This window comes from Carlito syrichta, unplaced genomic scaffold (genome assembly GCF_000164805.1).
Source record: "Carlito syrichta isolate Samal-C Ts95f unplaced genomic scaffold, Tarsius_syrichta-2.0.1 Scaffold309408, whole genome shotgun sequence".
NCBI lineage: Eukaryota > Metazoa > Chordata > Mammalia > Primates > Tarsiidae > Carlito > Carlito syrichta.
In genome coordinates, this window is record NW_007253504.1 from 224,295 (window position 1) to 244,267 (window position 19,973).

At 38.0% G+C, this 19,973-nt stretch overlaps 1 protein-coding gene across 2 annotated transcripts in view; it reads right to left on the reverse strand.

Moving 5' to 3' along the window:
* Nucleotides 1-19,973, reverse strand: part of CLHC1 (clathrin heavy chain linker domain containing 1) — a 50,006-nt gene that overhangs the window by 3,282 nt on the left and 26,751 nt on the right. For both annotated transcript variants that reach the window (XM_021717153.1, XM_008067197.1), the window contains 3 exons: nucleotides 16,613-16,787; nucleotides 6,941-7,143; nucleotides 501-680 (listed from right to left, as the gene is read on the reverse strand). In XM_021717153.1, coding sequence (XP_021572828.1) covers nucleotides 501-680; nucleotides 6,941-7,143; nucleotides 16,613-16,787 — 558 coding nt within the window. The remainder of the gene's footprint in view (nucleotides 1-500; nucleotides 681-6,940; nucleotides 7,144-16,612; nucleotides 16,788-19,973) is intronic.

A 19,973-nucleotide genomic window follows, 5' to 3' on the forward strand; every position in this document is an offset into this window, starting at 1 on the left:
TCCACTCACCTCAGCCTCCCAAAGGCGCAGGATTACAGGCTGAGCCACCAAGCCCGGCTAATTAGTTATTCTTGATTCCACTGCAGAGTTAGGTGTTAGGTGTGGAGTGAATATCATATGAAAATATGCACTTATTTGGCTTAGGAATTAAAATATATAAAGCTTATGTCTAAACAACATTTAAAGTACATACCAAAAGATTGCTAAATATACGTATATACCTATATATAAAGTTTTTAGAATAGTGTTAGCTATTGTAATTATTATAACATTAACCTCAGGTTTCATAAAGATTCTCTTCATTCCAATTACATCAAGAAATATATACTATTTCCAGGAGATTATTATTAATATGGTAATCTTTACAATTTATAAACTCCTAAAGTCAACTCTTGCTAAGAAGAAACTCTAAGGGAAATGTGAGTTGACACATACATTATTATCTTGAACCTTTTCTTCAATAACCCACTATTTCTTCTACAACATTTTATTCTACTTACCTTTCCCACCTTTATTTATTTCTTGAAGTAGCTTAATGCCAACTTTTTTCAGATCTACAGAGAATAGATGAAGTATGGCAAGACCAAAAGATAAAGATGGTAGTTTCCCATTCCATTCTTTGGTGAGACATTGAATTAATTCAATTTGAGGACACAATGTGATTAGCTGCAACAGGTCATCTGAAAGCAAACATGAAAGCTTTATCTCAACATCTTAACATGATAAATCAGCTAGAAACTGAGACTAGCTAATTTCAGTACCTGACAATCAACACTTCTTTTTTCAGTCCTTTCAAAGGCCTCAATGACCTACTCTCAACCAAACTCAAAAGTACAATCCCCAATTAAAAAAAAAAAAAAAAAAAAAACACATACACTCAGCATAGCAAAAAACAAAGGAAAACTACCCATATCAAAAGAGTACCCCCAAAATGTTCAAATAATGATAATAAAAAGAAATGTGTCATAATAAAAAGAATATAGATTGGCAATCAGGAAACTTAAATTCTAAATATAGCTCCATCAATCAGTCTTTTGGAACTCAGTTTTCACATGGGAAAAGCAACAGAATTGGAGATAGTTTCTAAAGTTCCATCTAATACTACATTATGTTTGACTATATCTTGTTACTCATATGTGAACCAAATCCAAGTGAACATAATGTCTTTCTTTTTGTGCCTTATACAGAAAAAGGGGTTGAGTAATTTTTTTCCTTAAAATGTAAATTACTTAGCAATTCAAAAATGAAGATCTTAAGACCATTAGCTATTTTATTTTATTATTTTTTATTTTATTTTTATTTTTTGAGTCGGAGTCTCACTCTGTTGCCCAGACTGGAGGGCAGTGGCCGCTCCCAGCCACCGCAGCCTTGACCTGCTGGGCTCCAGCAATCCTTCCGCCTCAGCCTTCCAAGTAGCTGGAACTACAGGTGCGCGCTACCACACCCTGCTAATTTTTGATTTATTGTAGAGATGAGGTCTCATCAAGTTGCCCAGGCAGGTCTTGAACCCGCGGGCTCAGGCAATCCACTCACCTCAGCCTCCCAAAGCACTGGGATTATAGGCTGAGCCACCAAGCCCAGTTCATTAGCTATTTTAAGTGGTTAGAAACTAAGCCATGTAGAGTTCCCTTACATTGACACCCCCCCAAAAGAGCAATTTCATATGGTTCAATATACTAGTTAAACACCGAGGTAATCTAATGCTACAATGATGATTTGTATTCTTAATTTTTTTTTTTAGAGGCAGTCTCACTGTGTTGTCCAGGTACAGTGCATATTCACAGGTGCCACCATAGCTCACTAAAGCCTTGAACTCTTGAGCTCAAGTAATCCTGCCTCAGCCTCTCTGGTAGCTGGGACTACAGGTATACACCACTGTGCCCAGCTCTGCATTCTTATTATTTATAAACTTTATGTTCACTTCCTAAACTTTTTAAAGTAAAAATATTATTCTTGGGCCACAATAGAGGCAATTTTCAGAATAATTTCTGAGGGCCTTTCAAGAAATACTATAAACATAATTTGAACTCTGCAAGGCAATACAAGATAATTCAATGTTTATCAGATACATATTTATTGTGCTGGGAGCTTACATATATTAATTTCATGCATTTAATATTCAGAGTTAGTGAGATATTATTACTCTCATACTATAAGTGCAGAAACCGGCTTAGAGAAGTTAATTTTCCCTGAATTATATATATGGTATAAAGCAGAATAGTCTATCTGACCCCCAAAGTTCATGCCCTTCCCAATCTACAGTGCTAACCCTCAAAAATTGATAGATAGAATGTGTATATAGTATATATGTGTATGTGTATATATACATATGATATGTATGTATGTGTGTGTGTATATGCTTATGCATACACACATACATACAGAGAGAGATAAATGATAAGAGAAGGAAAAAGGAATAGCGGGATATAATTCTATGAATTATCAATGAAGTCAAACAATTAAAAAACTAACAAACAAGAAAATATTTCCCAGCCAGGTTCGGTGGCTCGGCCTGTAATCCCAGCACTTTGGGAGGCCGAGGCGAGTGGATTGCCTGACCCCACGGTTTCGAGACCAGCCCGGGGAACTCGGAGAGACCTCGTCTCTACAGTAAAATAAAGATAACCGAGCATGGTAGCGCACATCTGTAGTTCTGGCTACTCAGAAGGCTGAGGCAGAAGGATCACTGGAGCCCAGAAGGTCGACACTGGGGTGGCCGTGAGCGTGCGTGCCACTGCACTCCTGCCTGGGCGAAGGAGTGAGACTCCAACTCAAAAAAAAAAAAAAGAAAAAGAAAAAAAAAGGAAAATATTTCCCTAGAGAAGAGGTAAAAGTTTATGATTTGTGTCACTCAAACTGTCCTTCACCAGGGTGAAACTTATTCATATAGTATACCTGAGCCTCTACACTTTCATAACTCATTCATCTCTATATTGTTCAATCAGATATTCAAGCCCCCTTCTCAATAAGTTGGGTAATTAACCAATATTACTCAGTTATATGCAAAATATGGTCTCTAATTAGAAAGGACATAAATTCATCTTATAGTCCTCCTGTTTATTACACTTCAGAATCCATTTTCTTATTCCTTGTTATCATTTCTTATCATTTTAAAAATTCCATGCTATTAATCATTATTTTATCTCGTGTGTGTTCTCTTTTAATAAGATTGTAAGGGCCTATATATCAAGTAGAGTATCTGTTTAACTCACAACTATCTAGAAAAATGGTTCTCAAAATATGGCCTAGAGTCTATAAAGTCAAAACTACTTTTATAAAAATACTAAGTTGTAGCCGGGCTCAGCCTGTAATCCCGCGCTTTGGGAGGCTGAGGTGAATGGATTGCCTGAGCCCGCGGGTTCGAGACCCTCCTGGGCAACTTGGCAAGACCTCATCTCTACAATAAATCAAAAAATTAGCTGGGCATGGTAGTATGCGCCTGTAATTCCAGCTACTTGGAAGGCTGAGGTGGAAGGATCGCCAGAGCCCAGCAGGTCAAGGCTGCAGTGGCCGGGAGCGGCAACTGCACTCCAGTCTGGGTGACAGAGTGAGACTCCAACTCAAAAAATAAAAAATAAAATAAAATAAAATAAATAAAAATACTAAGTTGTTATTTGCTTTTTTGACTCTCATTCTCTCATAGCTATATAGCAATGTTTCCCAAAGGCTACAAGATATGTGATGTTACAACGCAATAACTATAGAACAGATACAAGAAGCCAACTATCTTCAGTTAAACCAAGCACTACAGAGATGTGTACAAATATTTTGTTTATTTATTTAATTATTAGAAAGCAGGATTTATTGGGAATACAGAAAAGCCCCCACAGTAGGAGGGGACCCGAAGGGGTTGCCTCAAATATTTTAAAAAGTCACTTTTTGTACCTAATTGTTAGGTTTGGAAAAATATAATCATTTTTCATGAAAATATTTTATTTATGATAACATGTAATGGGGTTTATTATTGTTGTTTTAAGTGAATTAATAAATATTTTTAAAGTTTCTGTTTTAATTTGTGATAGGATAAATATCAATAGATATGACCCACATAGATAAATGCCCTTTGGGATTCTCAAGTGCTTTTTAAGAGTCTAAGGAAGACCTGAGACCAAACAGTTTGAGAGACTCTGATCTAGAAGAACCCAGTTTCGAGACAGGTGCTTAGTATATCCACTTATTTAATAATAATGGGGAAGGTTAGCAAGCAAGTCATTTCAGCTTTTATTCTAGAAATTATTAGGAGGGGAAAAAAACAATCATTACTCCTAAAACAAGTCAGATTTATGCTCTTGGAACCAAAGAATTTTTAAAGATGTTTCTGTTTTTTGTTTTGTTCTACTTATTTTTAGTGTTTTTTAAAATTTGTAAGTGTAAAACTAATAGTCTAAATCTGGTTTCTTCTTAAAACCAGAAAGTATTAACAAATAGAATCTGTCTCCCAAGGTCAAAATTATACCTTGGGAAGCTGTGGTTGTGTTCCTCATTAAAATGTAAACAAAATGATTTTTCAAACTTTTTTACCTTTTAAGCTAAATTTTTTTCAGGTTATTATCATTTTTACCTTATGATGCTGTGCTAAATAAATTCTGAGTATATATATCAAAGTTCAAAGTACACAGGAAAGTCAGCCAGGTGCAGTGGCTCATTCCTATAATCCCAGCACTTTGGGAGGCTGAGGCCAGGAGTCGAAACCAGCCTGGGCAGCATAGCAAGACCTCTTCTCTACAAAAATAATTAATTAATTAATTAAAAAGAAGTAGCTGGGCATAGTGGCCCACATCTGTAGTTCTAGCTACTCTAGAGTCTGAGGCAGAAGGATCGTCTGAGCCAAGGAGTTCAAGGCTGCAGTGAGTTGTGACCGTGCTTCTACACTCTAGCCTGTGGGACAGAATGAGACTCCAACTCAAAAAAAGAAAGAAAAAGCCAAAAAAGGTATATAAAAAAGTTACTTCTTAAATTATTACAATATACATTTAATGATTGAAAAGTATAATACACTATTAGAGGAACAGAATAATATGATAGTGAGCTGATCATGATTCTATGCACTTATGTAAGGTAAATCTTACAATCAAAAAAGAAACTTCTGGCTAGGCGCGGTGGCTCAAGTTTGTAATCTTAGCATTTTGGGAGGCTGAGGCGGGAGAATTGCCTGAGCCTGCAGGTTTGAGACCAGCCTGGGCAACATGGTGAGACCTCGTCTCTACAATAAATCAAAAAACTAGTCAGGCGTGGTAGCATGCACTTGTAGTTCTGGCTATATGGAAGGCTGAGGTGGAAGGATCACCTGAGCCCGGCAGGTTGAGGCTGCGGTGGCCCTGAGTGTGCCACTGCACTCCAGCCTGGGCGACGGAGTGAGACTCCAACTCGAAAAAAAGTAACTTCACATGTGCCTGCAGTCCCAGCAACTTGGAGGCTGAACTGGGAAGATTGTTAGAGCCCAATCTCTTCTTTGCCTGTGTAAGCAGGGTCAGATTCATGAGGCCATGGAATACAAACAGCAATTCAAGGACTTTACTTCTGGTAAAGTAGAGAAGTTCGAGGCTGTAGTGCACTATAATACTATGTGCACTGTTAATAGCCACTTTACGCAAGCCCAGGCAACATAGTGAGACCCCCATCTCTAAAATTAAAAAGAAAAATTCCAAGAGTAATTAAAACATTTGCTTTATGTCTAAACACTAATATAATTCTTACATATGAAAATTATATTTAACACAGAAACTGAATCTCTATACTTAGATAAAATATGTAATTTACTCAAATATTAATTGAGTAGTATCTACTATACCAGATTCTTTTTCATTGCCGTGCAACCAAAGGTAAATCACTTACCTCTCTGTGACTTAGTCTTTCTGTGGAAACAGTTTTTTTCAGCTATAAAGTATGGATAATAATAGCAAAACCTATTTCGTAGAGTCAATATGAGGATAAAGTGATATAATGTATGTAAAAAGCTTAGCTATTAGCTATTATTACAATAATAGTATCAGATACACTGTTATTAATGAATGAAGGAATTAATAACTTTATTTTTTAAGTTTTTGAGCAAAGTTTGTTTAGAAAGTAAATTAGAAAAAGAGAGAGGGAGGGAGGAGTAGTCACCTCCCCAAAGTAGAGGAGGAGGCCAAAGCTAAGAAAATATGGTGGCCATAGCTCAAAGAGCCATGTGGAGACAGCAGAGTTTAACAAAGCAATGGCCTGGAATTAGTAACTTTTAAATATACATATATTCCAAGAAAAAGCCAACTTATTGCTTGAAAATGATCAGATTCAACAGATCCTTTTTACTGGAATAATATGACCTAAAATTGCTATGTGTGGTTCCATCTTGCTTCTTCTTAGGACTGAGATCCGTAGCCTGCAAATCAGGATTTGCACTGGCTGGGGGCAGGGAGGTGTCAGGAATGCTTGTACATTAGTTAAGATCCCTGAAAAACTAGAGTCACAGTAAAAAATCTACTCATTCAACTAGGGTCACCCTAAGGTCCAGTTTTCTTGAATCACTGCCCAATTGTAACCTGGGTGTTTCAAAAATTTTAAGTAAACATTACTTCCCTAATTCTTCATTTCTAATGCTTATATATTACAGCACAGAAAATTATATATGACAAATAAGTTAATTTTAAAAAACCTTTATGAACATGCTGTAGCATATCTGCTAAATTTATCTTTATTCTGTATAGTTCCAGGACTATCCAGTTTAATAAATGTTTGTTTTTTGAGGAAATATACAATGTATTTGAACATCTAGCATGAAAGTCAATCAGCTCCAGCCTAACTATTTTCAAGAGAAGTTACAAAAGAAATCTCCTACTTATCAGTATATATAAAATTGATTTTATAACATAAGTTTAAACTATTGCCTGCTATTATGGATGATCTTACAATTAAAGTCCAGAATTTGAATACATATAAATAAGCAGGCTTCTTTACTTACCAGAAGTAAAGTCCCTGAATTGCTGTAGGTATTCCATGGCCTCATGAATCTGACCCTGTTTACACAGGCAAAGAAGAGTTTTCTTGTGCAGGCCACATTCACTGTAGATAATCTGAGCTAAAGCCAGGCACTTGGACTTGTTATAAGTATCTTGCTCCCCATAATTACAGATCACATCCCCAGCCTCCTCAGAAAATGTCAGCCTAGAGCAAGCAGATCAATAAGACACACGTTGGAAAGTTCTTGATGAGTGGCTAAGACTGAAATATTTGAAGATTTGACACAGTAGGACTGGATTTTTCTATGGCCTGTATGAATTCCAAGTCAATAGGCAATTGATGATGTAGGAGAAATTAAACAACAATAAGAAAAAAAAAATCAGTATATATTCCATTGGAGGAAGACATTCTGGCAAAGCTAAGGTGAAGTTTTTAAAAAATCTACAAAATGAGATTAAAACTCTCCTAAAAAGACAGATAGGATTTAAAAGTACAAGATAAACAAAAATTATCTTACAATAGGGGTTTTTTTGTGTTTTTTTGTGTTTTTTTTGAGTTGGAGTCTCACTCTGTTGCCCAGACTGGAGTGCAGTGGCCGTTCCTGGCCACTGCAGCCTCGACCTGCTGGGCTCCGGCGATCCTTCCGCCTCAGCCTTCCAAGTAGCTGGAATTACAAGCACGCACTACCATGCCCAGCTGATTTTTTTATTTATTGTAGAGATGAGGTCTCGCCAAGTTGCCCGGGCAGGTCTTGAACCCATGGGCTCTGGCAATCCACTCACCTCAGCCTCCCAAAGTGCAGGATTACAGACTGAGCCAATGAGCCCGGCTAATAGGGGGGTCTTAATGTTATCAGCAGTTATCTAGATCTAAGTTCTGTAGAACATAAACACTTATTAAATACTGGTTAATAATAGTGATAACAATTTCTGTTCATAATTAGTGATATGTCTTGCAAGCATTTGTACTAACAGAAAAACAGAGAAAATGTGACAACATGGTTATTTATTAAATTTGTTATAGATTTATAAGAAACAACAGGTGGAAAATGGACATGCTGGTGCCTATTAGAAGAGACTGATGAAACAGTTCTTTTGAAATGGCTCAATTGAATAGATTTCACATGTTACTAAATTTTAATGCACCATCTCCACACACAACTGAAGTCAAACATCTGATGTCCTATCACAGTAGCTCCACCTGGAAACTATCAACATAAGCCAAAAGAACATTTGGGCATAATTAAATATATCACTTCTAATTATTGGCAGTATGAAAATTGTGCTTTAATTATATTTTTAATTCACAGTTACAAAATAAGAGCAATCACCTAGTATTGATGTCTGTATACATCTTTAAAATGCTGATAACATTAAAATGAATTCCTGAAACCTTTACAAAATGTCTCTTTACCGAAAATTCAGTAAATAAAGCCTTTTGTGTTTATTGGGATGGGCAGCAGAGAGGTGAGTCGAAAATCAGAAGGCAGCTTGAGTACAAATAAATTGCTTTACCAATTCCCAGTCCTCCACACCTTTACCAAAATACAGGTTTTAGTAGCTACAGTCACATTTCCTGAGGCTGAATAAGTAATTGTTTCAGTCTATGTAGAGACTGCAATACAGGAGCAAAATAATAATACCAGTATTTTAGTATTTATTTCTATTATTAATGCCATTTTGTTAAGGGTCACCACCATGATGCTGTTCACCTGAGAGAAGATCAAGGCTGGGAAATGGGCCAGGAAACCTCCCTCCTGTTTCTCCCTCCAATCACCTCATCATACTCTTTCTCCGTTTTCCTAAAATCGCCTCCTAAGCTATCCTTACCCTGAATTCCAACTCAAAGAGGACTCCTTTGGGAACTTCTGAAAGTGGATCTGAGACCAGGCTAGCTCTGAAGAATATGAAGAACTAATAAAGGAAAGTAGGCTTACCTTCATGGTAAACTGAAGCATATTTGATTATAAATCAGATTTTAGATTTTTTTAAATGTCAAAATAAAGGTAATGTAAAATCATTATCCATGCATAGGATTGATTTAGTTATTTTATAGGATTGAATTGTCAAAGTTAAAATTTCAGAAGACATTTCTCCTCTTTCTAGGAGTAAGGTCTGCAATTTCAAGAGGTAATGCCAATAAAGCATGCTTTCTTAAATTTAAGCTCTGTGGGCCCTAAATGATTAGACTTTTCCCAGGTAAGAATAACTTAGAGTCAAGATTAGCCCATAACTCAGACTGCTCAAGGGCTGACTCTATGCTGAGCTTCTGGGAAAAAATTGTAAAGTTTTTTAAGGTAGCCATGTGGCAAAGGCCAGGTCAGCAGAGGCAGAAACCAGATCAGAGGCTAAGAATAAAGAATGAGAATCACCTTGACTACTCCTTGTTATTTACCTCAGGATGCTTAAAAGTGGTGGCATTTTCTCACTGTGTGCAGTCAAGAACTGTATAGGAATTAAAGAAGTTCTTACAACTGAGAGGTAGAATGGGTCAAGAGCCATCACTATGCTGAGTGCGGTGGCTCATGCCTGTAATCTCAGCACTTTGAGAGGCCAAGGCAAGAGGATTGCCTGAGCTCAGGAGTTTGAGACCAGCATGAGCAACATGGGAAACCTCATCTGTACAGTAAATAAAAAAATTAGCCAGGCATGATGGCCTACACCTGTAGTCCCAGCTACTTGGAAGGCTGAAGCCAAATGATCACCTGAGCCCAGCAGGTCGAGGCTGTGGTAATGGCCAAGATCGTACCACTGCACTGTAGCCTGGGCAACAGAGGGAGACTCTGACTGAAAAAAGGGAGGGAGGGAGGGAGGAAGGAAGACGATCACTATGTATAAGGCAATTAATCTTGTGTGAAGTATCTTTGCACTTTCTGATGACATCTTCAGGTCTGAACTATTTCCAGTGCTCCCTGACAAGTACTTTTTGTGGAGGGTGCAGAAAAGGGAACAGGCAGAAAAAGAAGATGGCCAAGAGAGAAAAGAAGGGTATACCTATGAAGAAAATTCCTAAAACAAATTAACTATTATGTGGACAGTAAGTGAAGCCAGAACAGGAATGAATAGGAGAAAAAAGATTTTGTACTGGTAAACAATAGTGCCATCAGTATAGCTTAATGACCCTCCAGAGTTGTGCCAGGTAATTGGTAGATTTGGAATTGGTGGCAGTTGGCAGTTGTATGCAAACCTGCTATTTTTATGTCTGGGGTATTTCTAAGTCACGAATGTTATTTTAGGGAGTGCTTGCTAATGTCCATCTATCTCCCCTACGATGCTCTTCCTCAAAATGAGACTGTTAACTATTCTCTAATATGTATCCTATGTTCCCGTGTATTCAAAGCCAAGTAGGGCATCACCCTTATGCTGCACTCAGCAGGCCAGGGCTGCCAGATGGCAGGGAGGCCTATCCCCACTCTGCCTTCCAGTACTCACAGCCCAACCTGTGTTCTCATAGACCTGGCATAAGAGTTGCTATCTAGTCTCTGAGTTTCATACGTTGTTATGCACTTGTGGTGGACACAGTTCTGATGTCTCACCCAGGTCCCCTTTCCTGGACCAGTGCCCCCTCTCCAGCTATCTATTAATAGCTCACAGCAGCCCTGTCCTTTAAAGAATTGTGCCAGGGGACTAGAGCCACCCATGCAGAAATTTATGCCTACCCACAATCCCCAGTACTCCACAGCTGATAACTGACTGATGATAAAAGGTATAAAAGGCCAGCCTCTCAATCAAGGGGAAACAACTTTGTGTTGTGGCTTATGTGTCATAGCCCTACCCTGTGATAATACCAGGCTTCACACGAGTTCACATCCTTGCATGGCTCTTCCCCTATTCCTATCCTATTTCACGCCTTTCCTTACACATTTTCCCAAGGAGTCGTCTATTAGTAAATGTTCTGCACTCAAATCCATGCACCAAGCTCTCTTCAAGGAAATATGGAACCTAAGTGCCAAACACATTTCTCTCTGCCCTATTATATAGCAACAGTCCGACCTTCTCATGATAATCAAGATGAGTCAAGACCTCTAGACTCTCAGAAACGAAAGTTGCAGGCATGGGAAGAACATATTACCTGTGATGGCTAATTTTGTATGGCAACTTGACCAGGTGCCCAAATATTTGGTCAAACATTATTCTGGGTGTAACTGTAGGAGTGTTTTGGGATGAAATTAACTTTTTTTTTTTTTAGTTTGGAAATATTTAGTTTCAAGTTATAATGTCAATTTTACCAATACTAAAAAAGAGATTGCATTCATATGAACAGTTTATCAATTTTTTGTTGAAAGATAATATACATTTTTATTCATTTCATTCACGTTTCATAAAGTTTCATTTTAATTAAGGGTTTTCCTGCCCTGACATTACTTCTATTATCAGAACAAATTAGGAAGTGTGTCAAATGCAATGAAAGCATTTTGCACTGTGGTAATTAGCTATGTCAAGTAGGTGATATTTAAAAGCCCAAGGTTACTGAAGGATGGAAATTTAAAAATTAATGTTCCTTCCAACTACTTGGAAGGCTGAAGTGGAAGGATCACTTGAGCCCAGCAGGTCAAGGCTGTGGTGGCCGAAAGCATGCTATTGCACTCCAGCCTGGGCGACAGAGTGAGACTCCAACTCAAAAAAAAAAAAAGAAAAAGAAAAAGATTATTGTTCCAAGTTCCAATGTCTCCCAAATGATATTTATTATTACATTAGGAAAAACAATTTAATGGAGGAATCAATAAGGAAGGGGCTTAAGACCATATAAAATATTATAACTGAACAATTTTTAAATGATCACTCTAAACACTACTTGGCATATAAGTGCTGCTCAAAAAATACTGACTCACTTTCAAAAATAAACTTAATACAAGTATTTCAATAATTTTCCCATTTTCCCTAATATATACTTTCTTTTTAATACAGGAAGAATGAGGGCACTTAGTCTCATTAGTGAACTAACTTTGGTACCTGGTTCTGTTTTCTTATTTATTCTTCATTTCATTGTCATTCTTGATTTAAAAAAAAATTTTTTTTTTTAGTCAGAGTCTCATTCTGTTGCCCAGGCAGGAGTGATTGAAGCTCACCGCAGACTCAGCCTCCTGAGCTCAGGTGATCCTTCCTCCTCAGCCTCCCAAGTACCTGGTACTACAGGCATGTGCCACCAGGCCCAGCTAATTTTTTTGATTATTTTGTAGAAATGAATTCTCACTATGTTACCCAGGCTGGTCTCAAACTCCTGGCCTCAGGCAGTCCTCCTGCCTCAGATTCCTAAAGTACTGGGATTACAGGCATGAGCCACCACACCAGGCCCATTTTTAGTAAATTCTTTGTGTAAAGTGTTAACCCACTCAAATGCTAGCCCATTCTTTTACACTATTTCTTTTTACTTAAAAAATCTCCAATAACATTTACCTCCACATTTCCAGGACCTATTTATTATCCTAAAATATTTCCTGTCTGATATCACACACTTCAACATTATCTTTTTTGGAAGCAAGTTCCTAATCATTTCTTACCCACAATATATTGGTTTTCCAAATCTCAACAAGACCAGTTTCTTAATCATGTCATTTACTCCTACTATATAAACTCCCTTCTGATTCTAATTTTCTATACAGCCTTTCTCCCTTCTTCCTTCCCTTCCTTTCTTCATTTATTTATTCAGAAAACACAAGTATAAGGCAACCCTCAATAGTTTGGGGTTTTTGCTGTTCTGCCGGAGTTCCTTTTCCCAGATTTAAACATATCACTGATGTACTCAGGAAGACATACAGTTCTTTAATACTTTCAGTTTTTATCTGTTCTCAATTTTTCTTTATAAACAAAACTGATTTTTTGTTCAAAACTTAAAAAAATCCAAAACATTTATAAAGAGTCAACATCTGAGTAAACTGTATCATTTTGCCAAACATGATTATTTTATTTTTTTCTTTAAGAGTCTCATTCTGTCACCCAGGCTGGAATGCAGTAGCACACTCACAGCCACTGCAGCCTTGACCTGCTGGGCTCAGGTGACCCTTCCACAAAAGCCTTACAAGTAGCTGGAACGATAGACATGCACCACCATGTCCAGCTAATCATTTTTGATTTATTGTAGAGATGAGGTCTCATCAAGTTGCCCAGGCTGGTCTTGAACCCCTGAGCTCAGGCAATCTTCTCACCGCCACCTCTCAAAGTGCTGGGATAACAGGAATGAGCCACCACACCCATCCCAAACATGGTAATCTTAGGTACATGGGACTAGGCTTTCAAGTTAGGCCCTAAAATGTGGTTCTTGTTAGTGTGGAAACTAACACTGAACACTGATTCTACCTTACCCCAAAGTATTCATATAGTAATATTCTATGAAAGGTCTCACCTACTCCCAAGCTTATAATTGTGATAGATTTGTTTGTAAACATGAATATATCTTCAGAGTGAATGTACTACTTATTGGATAATCATTCCTGTGGTTGCTTTATGGTTTGCCCATAATTATGAAAAGCCAGCAGGCACAGCCAACTTAAAGCCAGAAGTATACACAAGGAAGAAAAAAGATTATAAGAAAACCTAAGATTAATTCCTCAGATGACCTGACAGGATTTTCACCCTTTGCAGCTTATGACCAGTGAGGAAGGGTCATAGACCAAAAAAGTCAAACATTCAGTTGAAATGATGCTGTTCTGCTCTCTCTTTTATGTTGGAGCCATCTTCCTGCAGATGTAACTTTAAAGGATCCCTTCTCTTTTGCCTTTGTTTATTGATAATTTTTATCAACTACTATCTCTCTGGTAACAGTCAATGTGGCAATAAAGTTGTTTGGAATGTATTTGTGCATGTGCTAAGAAAATTAATTTAGATTTCTACAGGAAACTAAATGCATATTTTTATTTTCCATTTTCCTTTCAAATGGAAGGGGGAAATGCTTTATTCCATCATGGAAAACTTGGAAAAATGATTCTTTTATAGGAGATAAACTTTTGAATCAGCAGACTGCCTAGAGCAGATTGCCCTCCCCAATGTGGGTGGGGCCTTATCCAATCAGCTGAAGACCTGAAAACAAAAAGGTTGACCCTCCCTCAAGTAATGGGAAACTCCTCTCACCTGACTCCTTGAGCTGGGACAGCAGTCTTTTCCTGCTTCCAGACTCAAACAGAAACATCAGCTCTTCTTGAGCCTGCCAGCTTTTGGACTGGAACTACATCATCAGCTCTCCCGGGTCCCCAGAGTTTGCTGACTAGAGATCTTGGGACTTCTCAGCCTCCAAAATTACATGTGTCAATTTCCTATTATACATAGCTATAGATATGTGCACATACCTCCTATTGGTTCTGTTTCTCTGGCTAACCCTGACACTTCTCAAGTGTGCTATTGGGAGTGAAAGTTAAGTAGGACCACTTTTTAGTTTCTAAACCCAAGTATTCTACCTGTTGGTGACAGAGTAGCATATAATTGTCATTAGTTTAAGAAGCATACTCTTTAGTGCAAAGTGGTCTATTTGGACAAAAAAAAGTATACTTCATCCTGAAGGATGGTCACTTCAAAGGATGAAGTGACAACCTAGCATCACCTGGACACCACTTGAGCCAAGTTTGGGTTTTTTATTTCTCTGTCCTCTGGTCTTAAGTAACCTACCCCTGCATGAGGTCATAAGTGTGAGTTGTAGTAAGGTCAGTCAGCCAGTGGTGGTTGACATGGGGTTTGAGCCATCTCTTCCCGAAGCTTACTTATATGCTCTGGATCTGCCCAAGCCCAATCTTGATTTTGGATGGACTCCTAGAACTCAACTGACTCTATGCCCTGACGAGTCTGTCAGAATCCTGTTCACGATGGGCCAGTTCTAATTGCACAGTCTGATGCCTCATGGAGAAACACTCCAACTTTAGCATGACTCAGAAGCTGTTTTCTGCCATGGGTAGCATATCATCTACTGAAATGTCTCTGGGTACTCCCATGCCAATTAAAAACGGTTAGTCAAATGCCACAATTTGATAAAGGTATGGTAACCAAGACTCAGCCTACCAGGCCTATCTGGACCAACCTACCAAGATCAGTAGAAGTCTAAGAGTGAGAAAAATTAAAAATGGGTGTAGAGGAGAAAGATGAAGAGCAATAATTAGTAAAAAAGAATCTCAATCATAATGAGTGAAAGACGCCAGTCCAAGAAGGAAAAAGAATACATACTGTATGGTTCCATTTATATAAAATTCTAGGAAATGCAAACTAATCTACAGTAGCAGAAAGCAGATCAGCTGTTACCTGGAGATAAGGAGTGGAATAGAGTGAAGAGGCAGGGAGGAGGAGGCATTACAAAGGAACATCGGGAACCATTTGAAGGTGATGGATATGTTTATTATCTTGATTATGATGAGAATTTCATGAATTATATATATACACATACATGTCAAAACTTGTCAAACTCCACACTTTAAATATGTGTGGTTTATTGTATGACAGTTATACCACATTATTATTTTTAAAAACGCATTAAATTATGCACTTGAGATATGTGTAGTTAATTCTATGTGAATTATACCTCAATAAAGTTGTAAAAACCAAATTACAGATTTAGGACCAATTGTAGCAACAGAGGCCATAGCTCATCCCACTAACCCTCCTATGTGAAGTGTTTATCTTTATCCAGCCTGTCTGGAACCAGTTTCCTGTCTTTTCCCTCCCAGCAGTGAGTTTCCCCAGGAATTACAACCATGGAATGCCCGAATGAAGTGAGCTTAATGTGAGAAGCAAATAGATCCGTGTGGTGCAAATGGCTGACTGGGATAGATGTCACTTCAGTGCTTCCCCCAAATCTTCCTTACTAGACCAGTGTACCCTTCCTCAGCTGCTCTGGCATTGACTACCAGTGGTACACAGGTGCCTTCCTTGTTCCTGGTTGGTGAGAACCAACTCCTCTGGGAATTTGTGTGCGCTCACACCAACAGGTAGCTCATAGCTCTTGACAGACCGGCAGAGGGGTACAAAAGGTGGGCCCTTGCCTTAAGGGAGAAGAGCTCTGTGTTGTGGTTTATGGTCCAGAGCCATCAATCCATAAATTCAGCCAAAGGTTGATGCTGCCTGAGGCCCCATCTTCATTGGTCCTTTCCCCTTTCCTATTCTGCTTCACTCATTCCCTTATAAGTACTTCCTGAGAAAGTCTCCTTCTATCAATCATATGCACCCAAATTCCTGTCTCAGGCTTTGGTTCTAGGGAACCTAACATAAGAGGGCCCTGGTACAAACTTGCCAAGCAGTGCTGAGACCCAGCTCCAAGAAGTCACCTTCTACCCGTCCTTTCTGGTTTGTAAGTTCTAAATGCCACCTTGATCCATGTTCTTCCAGCTTACATGCTGTCTCCTGGGTTTATCCCTTACATGTACTCACAGCCTGTCTGGAACCAGCTTCTTGTCTTTTCCTTCCCAGCAGCATAATACTGACCAATCCTTCCCTATCCTTATTGCTCAACCTTCATCCACCCTTCTATTGTCATGAATCATCTTGTGAACTGCCATGAATCAACTCTTGATCTGGGCTCATCGAGACTGGGTCTCATTACTCCATGAATACTTAGTAAATATTTTCTGTTTAATTGCAATAGGGTCCTGAAATAAATGTTCAAATAATGTATTGATAAGAAAACTAGTACTATTTTGAGAGCAAACTACTTTATTAGCCAAATGTCAAAATTAAATTAAAAGTTTAGCTCTGCTTACCTTTCTTGGGTAACCCAATTGATAACTAAATCTAACCGTTTTTCAGAGAGTCCACACTTAATTCCTTCCAAGGTTAGATCTGCATCAACGGGATGTCTAAAAGCACGACTTGTGATAAAGAGGGCCTCAAAAAATAAGAGTAATGGGAGAGGTTTTCCTCTAATTTTTCCAACACCTACAGGAAGAAGAAAATTTTCAAGTCAAACACTTTAAGAAATAGGTTGCTTTTTAAATTTCATATTACTATTTTCATTTATTTGATTTTCTAAAACTTTAACAATCTATGATTTTTAACTAATACTTACAGATTAAACTGTTTATTTTGGATAGTGACTAAATAGCATATGTCATGTGAAGACAGTGGTAGAGATATCAAGGGATGCCAAAAATCACTGATGACCAGAAGCTAGGAGAGAGGCCATGAGGAGACTCCATTCTGACATGGAATGGAATCTCCTAGAGCCTCCAGAAGGAATAAACTCTGTTGACACCTTGATTTCAGACTTCTGGTCTCCAGAACTGTGAGAAAATAATTTTTTTTCTTTTAAGCCATAAGATTCGCCTGTTAATGCTGTAAATTTGCCATGACCAAGGAAAAACTATGATATGAAGGGAAAACAACCACATTTACTTTTGTTTAGTTTTGTTTGTTTTTTCAGATAGAGTCTTGCTCTGTTGCCCAGACTGGAGTGCAGTGGTTCAATCATAGTTCACTGCAGCCTCCAACTCATGGGCTCAAGCAGTCCTCCTGGCCCAGTCTCCCCAGTAGCTAGGAATATATGTGTACACCATCTCATGTAGTTTGAATAGAAAAAACAAAAGGTGCAGTTGCAGCTACACAGAGGGTAAAATTCCTAATGCAAACTATATTGCTCTATGACCAATCAAATGAGACAAATATAAAACTGGACATTTAGAGGTCCATATTTAGTCTAACATACCTTAACTTTGAAAACATTTCAATGAGAATGACAAATTAGAATCCTGAAATTTATGTATAGGTTCAGCCAATGACCAAATAAAGCATCTTAATTTCAAATTAGCGTTCCTACAATTCATTTTTTATTTAAATTGTATATACATCTAATGCTTGAACTTTCAGAGGAGAAAGACTATCAATTTGAATTCTTAATCCATCAGATTATTTTCCTTTTGTGATTAAAAAATAAATTAACCACCATATCATACTTCCGATGTTTTTATTTAACTCCCCCCCTCAATGTCAACTGAGAAAAGTTCTACGAGAACAGCTGTACATGGTGACTTAGAATTTAGAGAACAGGCCAGGCTCGGTGGCTCAACCAGTAATCCTAGCACTTTGAGAGGCCGAGGTGAGTGGATTGCCTAAGCCCACGGGTTCAAGACCCGCCTGGGCAACTTGGCGAGACCTCATCTCTACAATAAATCAAAAATTAGCCGGGCGTGGTAGCGTGAGCCTGTAGTTCCAGCTACTTGGAAGGCTGAGGCGGAAGGATCACCGGAGCCCAGTGGGTCGAGGCTGCAGTGACCAGGAGTGGCCACTGCACTCCAGTCTGGGTGACAGAGTGAGACTCCAACTCAAAAAAAAAAAAAAGAAAGAAAGAGAACAGAGACCAGTGCCTGATATTTGCCTGGAGAGTTTAAAGGTAAAAAACCAGAATGAGGAGAGAGAATTAACGTAGGAGCAAACTCTACTTCCACAAGATTGCATGTTCCTAAAGGGTGAGGACTCCATAGAAGGTAGATAGGTTGGAGTTGTCTTGAAAAGGTCATCTCAGAGAGGCCTGCATGCAGACCACATGATCCCACCTGAGAGTCTTTGAGGTACATACCACAGAAGTAGCTGAAGGGAAATTCATAAGCAGCCAGCTAAAGCAATACCTCCTGAATCAGTAAAAGGCACAGTGGAAAGCCCCCAGTAAGGAGAGGTTCTAAAAAGCAAGGACTAAAGCAACCAACTAGAGCCAACATTGAATATCTGCCACACCCAGAAAACACCAAGGCTAAACGACCACTGTACCAGTTGAGTAGGACCTTTCCTGACCCTTACATAACCCTACCCTAAAGAAGCCAAGTGATTAGTAGAGGGGGAGAAGAGTACAGAAGAAGCAAATATGTCTCCTGAGCCCCATTGGGTTCTAGAACCAATTAAGAGCCAAATCAGTGAGACGGGGAGAATTTTTAGATTAAACAAGAGATTATAGTTTCTATTTAGTTGAGACTAGACTTTTGGGAACCTAAAAATAAAACTGTTGACATCTAAAAGAGACTGAAAAAAATGCTGTAATTTTTTTTACCAAGATATTGTCTAGTAAAAGAAATAGAAAAGTCAATATAGCCCTTTTAAAGGGCAATGATGAGAAAGAATAAAGTTATTTCTTGCTTTATTCTCTATCAAGTATAGCTTGTTTAATGATCTAGTTTCATAGATACAAAGCTTGGCAAAAGCAGTCATGAAATAAAAAATGGATTCTGGTTGAGAGTCTATTAATGGAATGTATAGATTTTTACACAGAGAATATGTAACACCTATTTTTGAGGTTCACAGACTTTTTGAGCTTAGTTCTAAATTCTCAGATATATGCCATAAATAAAATTAATTCGGAGTAAGTGGCATGTTGCTGAAATCTCTAAAGCTTGTAAGGTGCTTTGTGATTTTCTGATGGTCTTATCCAGTAATCCTATAAGGGAGGATCATTAAAATTCCTGTTTTTTAAATAATAAAACTGAGGTTCAAGGAAATAAAGTAGTTTGGTCAAAAAAGATAATGCAAATTTATGGGAAGACAAAACTAAAACAGAGGTATTGTGCCTCCTAGCAAACATTCTGTACTATATAAGTCTGTCATGTTTTACGATAAATTAAATATATATATATACATATAGATACATACAATGGCAAAAGATAAAATATTTCTTATATTTACTGTAGATTAACAAGTTTGAGGACAATTCAACTGAACTTTCAGGTAAAGATGATAGATTGAACACATGCATTTACTTTTAGTTCATGAAAATGACAGTAAAGATATTTCACAGGAACAAATTAAAAAGGAAATAATAAAATTTTGGAAGCTAGGAAATGGATAGAGAATGGAAACTGGCATAGTAGTTCTTTAAAAGTCTGACTCCTAAACTACTAATAAGGAAAACCAAGATGCAATCCCATTTACACCATCGGACTCAGAAAGTCTCAGGAATTGCCTGCACTGGGAATCTCTGGAATGAGGTTGTGCTAAAACTAGAAAACTTGGTTAAAAGGCTGTTTAAAAAGCCACTCCTTACTCAGTCAGATGATACCCATTTCCCTAGAAAAGACTAGAACTTATTACCTGAGAAAGATAAAACATAGGGTGTCTACATGAAGACAACAGGCACAGTTG